At 40.2% G+C, this 13,832-nt stretch overlaps 3 protein-coding genes across 4 annotated transcripts; all 3 read right to left on the bottom strand.

Annotated features, from left to right (window-relative positions):
• Positions 1-579: 579 nt before the first annotated feature.
• Positions 580-3,625, bottom strand: LOC135596813 (cyanate hydratase-like). 2 transcript variants are annotated; one of them, XM_065088984.1, is made up of 4 exons: positions 3,247-3,624; positions 2,490-2,561; positions 1,505-1,613; positions 580-836 (listed from the first exon to the last, which is right to left on the bottom strand). In XM_065088984.1, exons 1-4 carry the CDS (start codon positions 3,612-3,614, stop codon positions 801-803), a joined length of 585 nt encoding a protein of 194 aa, XP_064945056.1. In that variant the 5' UTR covers positions 3,615-3,624; the 3' UTR covers positions 580-800. The 2 variants fall into 2 exon arrangements, with proteins under 2 accessions (XP_064945056.1, XP_064945057.1); XM_065088985.1 differs by lacking the exon at positions 2,490-2,561 and having other exon boundaries at positions 3,247-3,625.
• Positions 3,626-6,210: 2,585 nt separating this feature from the next.
• Positions 6,211-8,116, bottom strand: LOC135596812 (protein bfr2-like). Its single transcript, XM_065088983.1, has 3 exons — positions 7,814-8,116; positions 7,566-7,714; positions 6,211-7,428 (listed from the first exon to the last, which is right to left on the bottom strand). The coding sequence occupies exons 1-3, from the start codon at positions 7,895-7,897 to the stop codon at positions 6,495-6,497; spliced, it is 1,167 nt and encodes a 388-aa protein (XP_064945055.1). The 5' UTR covers positions 7,898-8,116; the 3' UTR covers positions 6,211-6,494.
• Positions 8,117-8,410: 294 nt separating this feature from the next.
• Positions 8,411-12,758, bottom strand: LOC103970236 (protein NRT1/ PTR FAMILY 5.2). Its single transcript, XM_009383931.3, has 4 exons — positions 12,528-12,758; positions 11,872-12,089; positions 9,402-9,973; positions 8,411-9,328 (listed from the first exon to the last, which is right to left on the bottom strand). Exons 1-4 carry the CDS (start codon positions 12,646-12,648, stop codon positions 8,470-8,472), a joined length of 1,770 nt encoding a protein of 589 aa, XP_009382206.2. The 5' UTR covers positions 12,649-12,758; the 3' UTR covers positions 8,411-8,469.
• Positions 12,759-13,832: the final 1,074 nt, after the last annotated feature.

Raw genomic sequence — 13,832 nt, 5'->3', positions numbered from 1 at the left:
TCGAGGCTGGGCTTTAGGGTTTGGTTATGATTGGGCTCATGTTAACGAAACGCCGATCAAGAATGTACCACAGCCCATAAGCCGACACGGCCCAACTTTACGGTGAGAAGAATATAACATTTTATTTTAGTAAGCCATATAGTAAGCGGATAAAAATTTGAGTCGATCTATAAGGATTTGATGGGTTCAGTAGCATCAATTTGAACCCATTATGAATCGATGATTTAGACTTGGTATTGGGAATGGCGAGCTTCATGCATAGATAAGGTTAGATCACAACGTAGAGCCCCGCTACAAGGCCACATTAGTCAAAGTAGAGCGTGTGTATGTAGAGCCTCAAGTTGGAACAACTTGATGTGTTCCATCAGTATCTATCATGAACTAGTTATGATAGACGATAAACATAAATTGCAGAGAGTACCAGGGAGTCATATTACAGATGGAGCACTACATTAACGAACCATGCCCATGACAAAACAGAGCATCTCATGAGCAGGAGAGAAGTTGAGGAATGTCGACAACAAGCTGTTCTCAGTTCCGACGAAGCCGAATCAGGAATGACCGAGTACAATCTTACAGTAGAATAATACCAGCACAAATAGAATTTACTCTGAAGTCGATGTCTTTTAGAATTTGCATAACGAGACCATATCAAGCTGCCTTCTCAGTTTTAGTTCTACTCGGTCACCACCGATTACAGTATTGCAATTGGGTGATCGCATTGCAAGCATTATTGTGAAAGAAAGTCGACTTCTTTTAAATTATGCATATACAGCACTTGAAAATATTGTACACACTTCTCAATGCTTCAACTTGGAAACCATGTGTTCAGATTTCTGTAAAACGAAAAAAAAAGATATTAGTTATAATCAGCTAAGATATAAATGGATATGTCTATAAATAAATTGTGGAGAACACTCTCTTTCTTTGACCTTGTTAACTTTGATATGTATGTTTTATAGTCAAAGTCAACAAGGTCAAAGAAAGAGAATGTTCTCCACAATTTATAGACATATCCAGTAGAAACCACATGAATGCATTTATTTAGTTGCGCCACATTTATCTACATGCTTCTAGCTCGGAACTTAATATTTCCAAACATTTATCATAAGTATTTATATGCAGCAGCAGCATATAGGAACGAGTAATTATATGCTTATAAGCCTTTTTATCATTAAATGGGTCAAATGATGAAAACTGATTAATAGGTATGTCGGTACCTATTAAAAGACAAAACTCATGAGATAAATACTCGTATTGGAAAGTCAGATGTGAGACAATGCTCCGATGCTTCCCTTTGAAAAAAAAAAAGGGGGAAATATTATTCTGGACTACCCACAAGCAGACGTATAGCAGAAACCTTTCTACCTTTGAATTATAAGGTAAAATGCAAACTCTAGTTTAATGATCCACGTGGAGCTACCCACAGGAGACATCTGGCCGAGAAGCAAATGTATTGATAAAAGACACTGCAAACTTGGGGAGATGTATGAAAACATCTAACCTGCTCACTGAAAGGCAGATACTTGCCATCAAAAGTAACAACCACTCGGTCTTTTCCATCAACACCCTTGACTTTGTCAACTGAACAGTAGAAGTCTATAGCTGACATACTGAAATGTAAAAGAAATTTGTTATGCAGAAAGAAAACATTACTACAAACACTTGAGGAGAAAGGAACACAAGGAAAACAAAAAAAAACAAAAATCTTTGGAGAATATGAAATGAAAAGAAAGGTATCAGAATCTTTATTAATCCAATCCAAACCTACTATCAAGTATCAACGTCTACACAACTCAATTATAACCTGGAAATTTCAAGTCATTATGGTGTGGCGTTGCATTAGTTTAATTCTGATAAAAGAGCTTCTTGTTTAGTTGCCTCATGAGGAGAAACTGCTAATTCCTCCTAAGTAAATCAGATACAGCCGAGTGGAAATCATAAATAGAGAGGAAATATACGAAACCATTTCCTCCTGAAAAATCATAAACCTGAAGTTGAAGTTCTCTAATAAATTCTAATACGACTTGTTGAGTTAAAATTTTGGAATATGGAGTATGCACTCTATTCATTTGAAGTAATGGTTAGAGTTAGCCCATCTAACTTACAAAATAATATGTGGAGAAGACACAGCTCAATAGAGGATAGGATATCCATCAAGCAGTTTTAAATTTTAAGTAGAAGTTTTTGGTAATTATGTGCACTATATAGATTAATTAAATCCTTAAAGATCAACAGGGTTCATGGTTTAGGGTTTTTCCTGTTCCAATATCACACAACAATCTTGTCACAGAGTTTTTACAGGGGAGAAAAAAAAAGGGATCAATGAAAAAGTTTCAAAAACTGCAAAAAAGCTATATATGAAATCATGAGTCCTATGGATGATTGTACCAGCATGAAATACAAACCTACATAACTCAGAAGATTTAGCCATAACACAAAAAGGAATTGATCGCATGATAGGAAAGAAAGAATTCACATCTACTTACATGCCATCACCGAATTCCTCATTGATGATCTCTTTGATACTTTCTCCAAAATGCATAACAGCTTCATTTAATCTAGGAAATCAGAAAATAAAGACAACTAAAACATGGGAAACCAGATCAACTTTGGGAGATGGAAGAAAACTCGAAAGGATAAAAAAATAAATTGTAAAATTACAAAGATATCACAATTATTTTAGATTAAAAAAACCCTTCTTCAAAAGAATACAAAATAGCCTTTTAATTTAAACCCAAGATAAACTACTTGAAGCTAATCAAATATTTTTATGTGCAAAGTTGCAATTTGAAAGTCATCATTCTGTTCGTTGAGCCACAGGTTATACCCACTTCAATAAACATGAAAGTTAACCATCACTTGTTCGATTGGATATTATGATAAGGAAACAACAAATACTTGCTAGAAAATTGCAGGAAGAAGAATTGTCAGACGGTTTGGTAGCCTAAAAATCGAAGCTTTAAATCTTACATGGGACATGGAAAAAAGAGAAAATCCATACTTCATGGTGAATAGTGATAAAGGGAATAAAAAGGATAAGAAAACTGATTAACGAACGAATTAATAACAAGAGAGAATATTTGTTTCATATCCAAAACCCACTTTTGCATCGAAAACTGGATCACGCGTTAATTCAATCCATAAACACTGTGGTCGACCATAAATAAATCAGCGAAGGCAAATACCGGTGTGAGAAGTATCAAGAAAAGGCAATAACTAGGAAGCAGAGGAAGGGAAACCGACCGGTAGACGGCGGGCTCGTGAACGAGGTCGGGGCGGAAGGAGCGAAAGGGCGGGGCCATCATCTCGGCGACGAGGTCGTCGGTGAGGGCGGGGATGGCGGCGCGGAGGGCGTCGGCGGTGCCAGGCTTGAGCTGGGCCTGGCGGCGGAGCAGCTGGGCGACGTAGACGTTGGTGAGCCCCGTCTCGGCCGCTATCTGCGAGTAGTTCTTTCCCGATTGCCTCTTCGCCGCCGTCAGCCGTCCTACGACTCCTACCACCGCCCCCTCCGCCGTGGTCCCGTTGCCGCTGCCGTTCTCCATCTCGAGAGTTCGCCGTGAAATTATCTTGGGCTTCGGTCGGTAGGGCTTGCTTCCCTTCGTTGTCCGCATATAGCCCAGTCCGATATTTATCTTGTGACTGAAGTGCCAAAAAAAGGCACGTGAACAGCACGTGATCTATTGTCTTTGTGGGTGTCGGTATCTTTTTCATTTCATTACCACCAAATCATACGTGGGAATTCTGTGCACGGAATTCATTACCACCTCGTGTTCTTGGGCGGTGGAAGTCGAACAATTCACAACAAAATACTTTTATATTTATATATATGTATATATAAAGATACTTTTAATATATTTGAAAGGAAAATATATATTCAGCATAGGACTAATTACTTAGTCCTATTAGTATCATAAATTTTATATTTAAAAAAATTATATTATAATTTTTATAATTTAAAAATAAAATAAAATAATTTTATTTGTCTTAACATCGTCAATTATATTAATGAAAAATATTGACACTATATGTTATATTAACATAAATATGATGGGTAAAAATGATAATTTTAATATTTTTTTATTTTTAATAAATTTATTGATAAAAATATAATTTCAACGTCTCGGAAGGGATATTGAAATTATTTTTTTGTTTAACACTTTCGAGCTACTCCATAGTATCACGTGTTGTGTTTAAGTATTATTTATTTTACTATCTGAACTATAGGGGTCCTAATATAAATTATTTAAGTATAAAAATAACGATGCTAATAAGATCAAAGTATAAAGGATAATATGTAATTAGCTCTTCAACATATATTTTTTTTATGAATTGTAACGGCACAAAACAATTAGGAATCGATAATATATATAATATATTAATAGAAAAATATGGTAGAAGTGATATATATAGAGGGATTAACTTGTATATGCTTTGATTTCCATGATATAATTGTGGTAATGCAGACGGCTATACATTCAACTGATAAAGTATAATGGCACCTTCGAAGCTGCTTGGATGCAACACTCGTAAAGTTATTCTTCAGTACAAAAAGAAAAAACAACATCATTTCAGATGGCCTTACTAAAGTCACGAAGAAGAGGAAGGAAGATGATGGGCTTTGTATGCTGTTGTTGCTTGCAATCTGCTCAAAGTATCTAATTGGCAGTGGGAGAAAAGAATGCAGCAAAGAGATGCAACAGTCGGTACGATTTGCAGTAGCAAGCTAGAAAAGACTTGGGAGGATACCAAACGAATGGAAACGAGGAGGTTTGCAAAGTGTCTCATCTGCAAGTCAGTCGACATCTTATCACTGCTAGAACTTAGATCGTGTACTAAGTTCGCCTTCCTATCCATGAGACTATTGTAGCTAATTTATCAGTGTAATTATTTGGTACATGAAATTAACTCTATGTTGAAGCATAAGTAATGTGGATTAAGATTTTCCTATTCTTTGTTGGCAGAGGAAATAATTATTATTTTTTTTTTCTAAGGATGGAAATGGATCATTTACTTATCTGCTATTATGAGTTGATAGCACATGAAACAGCTATGCTGCAACATATGACATGGCAAGATCAATATTATGAACAGGCTACATATCTGTTCATGTAAGGAACTCTATGACAATAATCAAATAGTTTGTGGCAGCTAATCCTTCATTTAAAAAAGTACTTATCAATTTTATCATTAATTTATTGCCACTCATATTTTTCGAATAGTCATTCCTATTTTAAATAAGGATAATAAACTTTTGATCAATATGTCTTGATTCTTCTGTCCCCATCTCCTAATGAATTTTTCAAAATATTTCGTAAATATTTTAATCATTAAAAATTCATCATTCTCAATAGATTTTTCAAAACATCTCATCGTATTTTCGATACTTGATTAGATAATATCTCTTTAATCAATGACCTTCATTCTTGAATATAGATGCTCGGGATATGCTCTCGGGCTTTCTGTCTCATTTAACGGATCATCATTCGTCGATTTATTATAGTTATTATCATGTCTCCTGTGCATGGATAAAATATGTGTTATTCATCTCTCTCGATAATCTAATGATAACAGTTGAATTTTGGGCGTTAAGTCCTACAAGTTTTAATACTAAAATTTTTTACTATAATTAATAGTACTTATAAATGCTTAATAAAAAGCTTAATACAATTGAAAATAATTGTTGATTAAGGATTACTTCTAAAATCAAAATCTTTCTTTATAATAAGCTACAATAATCTTGCAAGTGACTCTCTACCTTTCTACATTGCTAAATTGGTCATTGTTTTTTTTATGCAATCTTTACTTTTATTCTTCTACTCATTTATTCTTTACATGCTCCTCCTATGCACTTTCTTTTTGTCCTTTTGCAGCTAATACTCTCTTATAATTCTAAAAGTTTTTATGATGATCTGAACAAATCATCCAAAGAAAGGCTTCGTAGCATCATAGCTACTGGGTTTTGATTTATTTGGAACACTGAAAATAATTTCAAACTTAATACTCAAGCAAATCATCTCTTCCGGTTCAAAGAGTTGTTTCCTTTGCTAATGACAGCTTCACAACCATTGGTGTGATAGAGAGAACTATTACAAAGGAGCTGCAGAATCAATCTAACCCAACCAGTGATTGATTCATGATATAAGCTTGGATATATGCTTTAGGACCCTAAAAGACATCTACAATATTATAACAATTAAGATCAATAGATTGTTTAGGCAAAGATGGAATACTAATTGTCGTGCTCAATCAAATACACATCATCTTGTTCGATAAACGAGTCCCAAAAAAACACAACAAAGAAAGAGAAAGATATGACAGGAATCAGAGCAGTGAAACTGGGAATTTGAAATCCTACAGGAAAGTATTCATTGAGCACACCATTTTGTAGAGCCCCTCTCCAGGATCACTTGGAAAGGAGTGAAAGTGCCAGTTCAGCCAAACAAAGATACGAGTGCTCCTACACCTTCGATAAGATTCATGTGCTATGTCATTCAGTATATCTCTCCGTACTTGCTGATGGTATTTTGAATGCCTGTGTGCTCGTCTCCGTGGTTCTTACAGTTCCGGTACACAGCCACAGTACCCAAGATTGGAATCTCCTCCGTGCTCCTGCTAGGGAACCTCCCAGGCGAAGATGCAACTGACGCTTGCTTAACGTCGCCCAAAACAGGCCGTCGTTCCTCTTGGCTAAACCATGAGTAGTTCGGCCGATCACGTGAATTGCTCAACTCAGGCCCTTCCACAGTCGAATTCTCCGACCAGGACAACCAGCTCGAGAGGCTGGCTTCCACTGAGACCTCCTGTTTGGTAGGCTTCTTGACTTTGACCATGGGCTCCATTTGGTTCTCCTTCTCTGCCCCAACGTTTTCTTTCGTGGAATTCTTCTTCGCTGGTGCCGCACGTACCTTGACTTCCTTCCACTGCGACACGTTTTCTACAGGGTTCAGTACTGAGTGCACATACTGTCTCCTATCGCGTGTGTTGCCTCTTGCCAGAAGGATCGGCCGCCTATCAGGGGAGGAGGAGGGGCTATTAGCTTCTTGAACACCTTGCGGCTCATCATCGTTTGCCAAAGAAAAGAGGAAATCATATGACCCTTCCTCATCTCCATCCTCGTTATCCTCTTCCTCATCGATATCACTATCCTCGTAGTCCTCTTCATCTTCTTCGTCGACGCCTTCGTCATCATCGCTGCTTCCACAGTTCTGATACCTATGGTTAGAGGGGAAAGATCCAAACTTGGTAAAAGATTTATCTTGCCCTTTATGTGGCTTCCTCTCCTCGTCTATAACTTCAGTCGCTTCGTCATCTTCCGATGGACACTTAGGACCTTCATCGCCTAATACATACTCATGCGTTTGGACGTTCAAATCGAACGTAACCTTCTTCCTGGTTCGCCTGAAGCTCCCCTGCGCAAGATTCTCCCTGCAAACAAAATCAAAGCTTAAAAGAAATCCAAAATGTCCAAGAAGGGATCGAGTCGACATATCGACAAACATATGAAAAGCGACTAAGGGAAAGAACTCAATATCACAGCTAGCAACACAACTATTTGAACTAACTGGATTAAATCGTGGCACTTCAGCTGCAGAAGAGTGTCGGTTACTGTATCCACCGGAAGATTCGGCGGCGAAACCTTCGGCATGAGGGGCATCGGCGTGATCTGCTTCCGGGAAACATTCGAACGCGAAAGTCTGTACCTTTCGTGCACCTAACAAGTGAATGCACAAAATCCAGTTAACAGCATATATCAACCGTACGCTCAAAACCCAATCCAATTAATTGGAGAACCGAACCGAATCGGGCGTACCCTCTCAAGCGGAAGCGACTTCTTAGGCGATCGACGCCGCTTTCGATCCTTGACATCTCCGAAGCAGGCAAGAAAGCACCCCATGCTTGAGAGGAGAACAAGAGTGCTGTGTCTTTTCTCGATTTCCCAGTTATGAGATGCTTGCTGTGGGGAGAGCCAATCTAATGTCCCGAGAACTTCCTCATCACGAACACAGAACAAGAGATGGCTTTAGGTGGTGGGGATGATCTGTATCGGGATATGTGCTCTTTTTGAGGGTGTCGAGGAAGTAGACCGTTGGAGGACGACTGCGTTCGAACCTTGTGAGGCCAAGCGTCGCGTGCACGCTCCTACACCCAGCCTCGGCATGGGGATGTGCGCACGTGGGTCCCGTGCATGTCTTCATCATCGCCGACGTTGACTAGGTCAACTCATCTTGAATTTTTCTGAAATTGAAATTATCATTTCCATCCATTATCCTATAAGTGGATCAAATGAGCGTTGATTTCCGTTATGGAAATCATTAAAAGAACTCGATACGTGGAGACGAGTGATATTTTTGTTGACATGCATGAAGAAATAATCATCAACAGCATTGCATTGATAACACGACAAGGCTGATGTAATTGTTTAATATTCATGAAATCTATGCCCTTTTTCATGTGTGACTAATCCTTTTAGAAAGTTTCACTAATTATTGTGCCCCCCTGATGGGAATCCTCACTCTGTTCCAGCACCTCCGCTCTGTAAACAAAGAACCGGCTCACCACACAGAAGGTGATGAAGTTGAGGCAGTCGAGGATGGCAAAGAATGCATAGTAGTAGTCCAGGTGGGAGGCATTCAGGTTGTTGAGAATCCACCCGGTGTGGCCATGCTCCTTCGTTACGCGCGCGACCGTCGAGAGAAGGAAGCTACTGAGGAAGTTGCCGATTCCCAAGCTGACCATCGCGAACGATGTGCCCAAGCTCTTCATCCCCTCCGGCGCCTGGTCGTAGAAGAACTCTAACTTGGCCACCTCCAGGAAGGCGTCTGCGATCCCCATCAGCACAAACTGCGGCAGCAATATGAAGATGGTCAACGGAACCACCCCTCCGCTCTGCACCACACCGCGCTCCCTCGCCACAGCGAGCCTGTGCCGTTCCGTCAGCGAACATATCGTCATGATGACGATGTGGATCGACATTCCCACCCCCATCCTCTGCAGGAGAGAGATCCCCCTAGGGTTGTTGGTCCAACGCCTCATGAATGGCACCAGATACCGGTCGTAAACGACGACGCTGATGAGCATGGAGATGGTAACGAAGGCCGCGAGGCTCGCCGGCGGGATCTGAAAGTGCGGCCCCATGTGTCGATCGAGAGTCCTCCCCTGCTTCACGAAGAGGGTGTTGATTTGAGCATACATCGTGCTGGGGATGAAGGTCGTGATCAGGACCGGAATCATTCGTAGCATTTGCTTCGTCTCCTCCACTTGAGTCACCGTGCATAGCATCCACGGACTCGTCGGGCCAGTCTTCACTGCTGCTTTGTTGAGGATCCTGCGTGCATGTGGAACGGATACTGCTGAAGGTTGACCATATGCATGCAAACGATCAAAATCTTCAAGCAAACCTTAAAGTTGGCGTGGAATCGATGCGATATATCCCGTCTGCAGCATATGCGTTCAGATCCAGTTCATGGAGCTCCTTGGGATCGCTGGGCACGCGAACGGTTAACTTCCTCGCGGCAGCAACAATAACCCTGGCCATCTTAGTGAAGGGGCTGCCCGAGGGCAGCTTGTGGCGGTAGAACGGCGTGCCGACCGCGAAGACGGCGATGGAGATGGCGAGCCCGAGGGTCGGCAGGGCGTAGCCAAGGGCCCATCCGACGTTGTCTTGGATGTACACCAGCACGGTGTTGGCGAAGAGCGTGCCTAAGAAGATGCTGAACATCCACCAGTTGAAGAAGGAGAACTTGTGGGCGCGTTCCTTTGGGTCGAACTCGTCGAACTGGTCAGCGCCGATGGTGGAGATGTTGGGCTTCGTTCCGCCGGTCCCCACGGCCAAGATGTATAGCGCGCAGAAGAACACGCCCAGATGCAGCGCCGAGGCTTTCTCGTCGCAGTTGGGGTCGCCGGTGTTGGCTCCGCAGGGGGGCGGTTTAAGCGAGTGCAGTGAGACTGACAAGGTTAGCAGACACATTCCCTGTGCGAGTGGAGAGAAGGAATGTCAGCTGCTTACACATTCATTGTGATTGTGCAGGAGATTGATAACAGCTGCAATCTTTTCTCACAAAACATCTTGGAAGCTTTTTTTTCTTCTTTTTTTGTAAATTTAGATGAATGAATGGATCTATGCTTTGACTTTGTTCTAAATATAAGCTATATAAAGTCCCAAAAAAAATGGCAGAACCTAAATTTCACATCAAAATTAGTCATGATTAAGATTTTTAATTACAATTTATGAGCTTTATAGGATAAGACCAGATAGCTTTAAAGCGAATTTGGCCACGCCCAACTCCCAACACATCGTAGCTTCCTTATCGTCCAATCTTTCCCATATATAATTTCATGATGTGACGTTTAGGTACTCCAGGAATCCAAGTCAAAGTTTATAGGCCGCATTTTCTTGATCAATAATTATTGCAATGGGCAACAATGACAAAATTGTAAGCATGACACATCTTCTTCCAGAGAATTAAGACTATGTCAAAGCGTAATGAAAAATATGCAGGTTGACCAACCTCATGACCTGTATTATACTCTGCACCAATCAGATCCTGGGGAAGATTGGAATCTTCTTCACCAAGACGTAAGGCCTACAGGGTGATGGTTTAATGTATCACTTGAGAACAATACTTGGGAGTCAATATTAGTTCATCATCAATGGCCATTGACTAATCGACCACCTCAAGAGCCAAAACCGCCGTGCTTTAAAGAATAGTATTCATGTCGTCAGCTTTTCAAACTCCCAGCAAATTAATATAGGTCAAGATGTTTGGAGGGGTAGACAAACTGCTCTCGTCAAACTGGGTTATATTGCTTTGACAGTAGTCATCTAAAGTCTCTTTGGTTGCGTTATAAGATGTCCTTAGAACATCGAACATCACTAAAAAACATTACACAATCATAGCAAAACACTCAAGATAAGAACATATTAGGGTTACAGAAACTCAGGATGTATAGTCTAATGTATTCATTTACTAGACTAATTGTTCGATAAGGTCTTGACATCTTCAAATCATCTCACTTCAAATGTCAAAACACATGCCGTGAAGTGCAGACTGCAACCCTAATAGTGAACGACGGCATACCTGCTATTACACGTTTGACTATAGTGCCAAACAAGACAATACGGATTTCAGCCGAGGAAACATAGTTTTCAAGGCCAAATGACATGGTAGATGAGCCTCCCCGTATCATCGCGGAATCATATGGTACAAATGATTTGGACAAAGTATATTTTGCCGGCAAAGATGCAAGATTGGAATGTCGAATAGCCATCGACATGGGATCTAGAAATGGACAGTGGGCGGGGAAAACAAGAGAATCGGTGAGGACAATGAGCATAGTTATCTCAGAAGATTCAACTGTCTGCATATTGGGTTACAGTAGTGGTCCCTGGGAAGTCAGTATCTTTCAGGAGGACGAAGAAACGTGATCTTTTGAGTCATTTATAACCTCGCATCCTTAATCTTAAGTTAGAGTTCATCTTCATCCGAAACGAGAATCTAGCAACTACACCTGAAGCCAAGAATACAAGAGTTTGACTGAGGTGGCAGATGTCATATACACTGCAGACATGACATAGACCCTTATATTGTTAGGTACACGAATCATAAATTAGGGCCTTGTAGTGGTCAGGATTCAATGAGGATATTTATCTAGTTATCATTTTCTGCTACATGATTAATCTTCTAACTTCGTATCTACAAAGAAAATGATCCGTTGACTTGGAAGTGAGGCCTTGCAGTATTATGCATGTTACCGCTACTGCCGTTTTTGCTGTTGTGATGGGTAGATATTTCTTTGCGAGTTTTACCTAATTATATGTCAATGGCCTTCAAAGCGAGCAAAGAGATAAGATGGTCTTGGAAGCTTTACCGAAAGGTAGATGATAGATGCTATGATGAAGGTCCAGTAGCGGCCGAGGTGCGCGTCGGCGATGTAGGCGCCGACGATGGGCGTTAACCACACCGCGCCGACCCAGTTGGTGACGTTATTAGCAGAGGCGACGGTACCTTGATGGAGCTTGTCGGTCAGATACAGCACCAAGTTTGAGGAGATGCCATAGTACGCCATCCTCTCGAACGCTTCATACACTGCAAGTTGGTCAAAGAACGTGATAAAAATTGAAATCAGGTAGCTGGTGGTGATCGAAAAACCATGGTAGGAAGTGATCTACAGATAACATAGGAAGCTCGATGTGAGTTTTCCGGTAATTACTGGTGTGTGATACCAAATTCGACGATATCAACTGAAGCCCTTTCGTTCATAGTGAACGATTTACTGATTAATTGTGCTTTCTAAAGGAAAGTTTCAAAGACTATGATCGCAGGGGTGTCCATATGCATCAGTTAGTCATCATGTATCTTTGACACCTTCAGATGAGATTTACTGCCGGAGTTTAGTAGTTTGAAGGTTTCTCAAGACATCAAAGCCTTGAGCTCCATGGTTATAGCATCCAAACATGAGCCACAACACTCACAAGAAGAGACAAAACCTTAAGAGATGGAGTGTGAGACAGGGGAGGGCATTACCGACGACAAAAGAGCAGGCAGTCCATCCTCCTCGCTTGGATCGGAGAACGGGGTTGCCCTTGAGATCGACGGTGCCGTCCTTGGTGTACTCCCCTCGCCCAGACTCGGAGTTCTCCGCCATGGCTCGCCAAGAGATGAGGAGCAGCTCGGAGTTTTATAGACTCACGAGGAAGACAAGCCAACCGATCGCCGGTAACCAAGGGAAATAATGGCGGAGACTATGGAGTCTCCTGTGGGCATGCATCGTGACGCTCACACGTGAGATGTCCTGTGGGAATCTTAAAATAAACATTCTCCATTTAGCGAAGACCAGATTGGAGTGTCATTGAGTTCGTTGCATTATGGTCGAGAGGGCTCGTCGTGCTTAGTTACCTTTAATATCTCGAATTTTATACTTTAATAATTTTATATTAATATTATTATAATTATGAAAATAAAATATTTTGATCCATTTATCTTAACATCGCCAGTTTTATCAATAAAAATATTAAAAAAATTTAAAAAAATTGATGTTTCAGTTTATGGTAATGAACGATGTCGATGGTGATGGATAACAATATCGTTCGAGGTCGCGAGTAACTATCATGGACAATGAGAGCATCGGCGAGAGGTTAGAACCACTTGATAACTATTTCAAAGTAACTCTCACCTCTCGTCACTATTCTTCTCATCCACAAAAGTCACACATGGTCATTAATAGCGTCGTCGTCCATTATCATAAACTGAAATATGAAAATTATTTTTTATCATTTATTTTCATGTTTTGATTGGTAAAATTGCTCACGTTATGGTAAATAAATCTAAATGTTAATTTAATATTTTAAAGTTTAAAGAATTAAATATTAAATCTAGTTAGCTATAAGGGATAATACATAATTAGCTCTGATTGAAATGATCTCAATTACAAGAAAGATTACGTGTGTTACACACGTGACAACCATTGCGAAAACTGTTGAGACAATCCTAATTGGAAAAGTAATAGTGCTGACTTTCTTATGATCATTGATAGGGATAATATTCTTGCTTATATCAACCTTATTTGTTTTGATCTATGTGTACAAAAGATTTAATGTGATCAAATGAAAAAATAAAATACATATATGAGAGCTGATATAGACTCAGATAATTATCCAACGACTAACTTGCATAAAGATCATAATTCGGATTCTCGACGTGATCTCTCAAATACTTAAGTCGTCGATAATTGTAAAGTAAATTTAGAAAATCATAATTGATTTTTATTACGGTATCTCGAGTGGTCTTTTATAGGGGGTTAATCATATAAAATATTCAATAATATCAATA

This window comes from Musa acuminata, chromosome BXJ1-11 (assembly GCF_036884655.1).
Source record: "Musa acuminata AAA Group cultivar baxijiao chromosome BXJ1-11, Cavendish_Baxijiao_AAA, whole genome shotgun sequence".
NCBI classification, from domain to species: Eukaryota; Viridiplantae; Streptophyta; class Magnoliopsida; order Zingiberales; family Musaceae; genus Musa; species Musa acuminata.
The sequence above is the reverse complement of the archived record's forward strand: the minus strand, read 5'-3'. Positions and strand labels throughout refer to the sequence as shown.

Bases quoted from the DNA above. Each gene is read 5' to 3' on its own strand.
- LOC135596813 (XM_065088984.1), bottom strand. From the start codon at position 3,614: ATGCGGACAACGAAGGGAAGCAAGCCCTACCGACCGAAGCCCAAGATA. The intron at 1,614-2,489 runs GTAAGTAGATGT...TTTACATTTCAG, and splicing joins GAGGAATTCGGTGATGGCAT to TATGTCAGCTATAGACTTCT. The intron at 837-1,504 runs GTTAGATGTTTT...TTCGTTTTACAG, and splicing joins ATCTGCCTTTCAGTGAGCAG to AAATCTGAACACATGGTTTC.
- LOC135596812 (XM_065088983.1), bottom strand. From the start codon at position 7,897: ATGGGGTGCTTTCTTGCCTGCTTCGGAGATGTCAAGGATCGAAAGCGG. The intron at 7,715-7,813 runs GTACGCCCGATT...TTCACTTGTTAG, and splicing joins AGTCGCTTCCGCTTGAGAGG to GTGCACGAAAGGTACAGACT. The intron at 7,429-7,565 runs GTTAGTTCAAAT...TTTTGTTTGCAG, and splicing joins AAGTGCCACGATTTAATCCA to GGAGAATCTTGCGCAGGGGA.
- LOC103970236 (XM_009383931.3), bottom strand. From the start codon at position 12,648: ATGGCGGAGAACTCCGAGTCTGGGCGAGGGGAGTACACCAAGGACGGC. The intron at 9,974-11,871 runs GTAAAGCTTCCA...CCACTCGCACAG, and splicing joins CATCTATCATCTACCTTTCG to GGAATGTGTCTGCTAACCTT. The intron at 9,329-9,401 runs GTTTGCTTGAAG...ACATGCACGCAG, and splicing joins GATTCCACGCCAACTTTAAG to GATCCTCAACAAAGCAGCAG.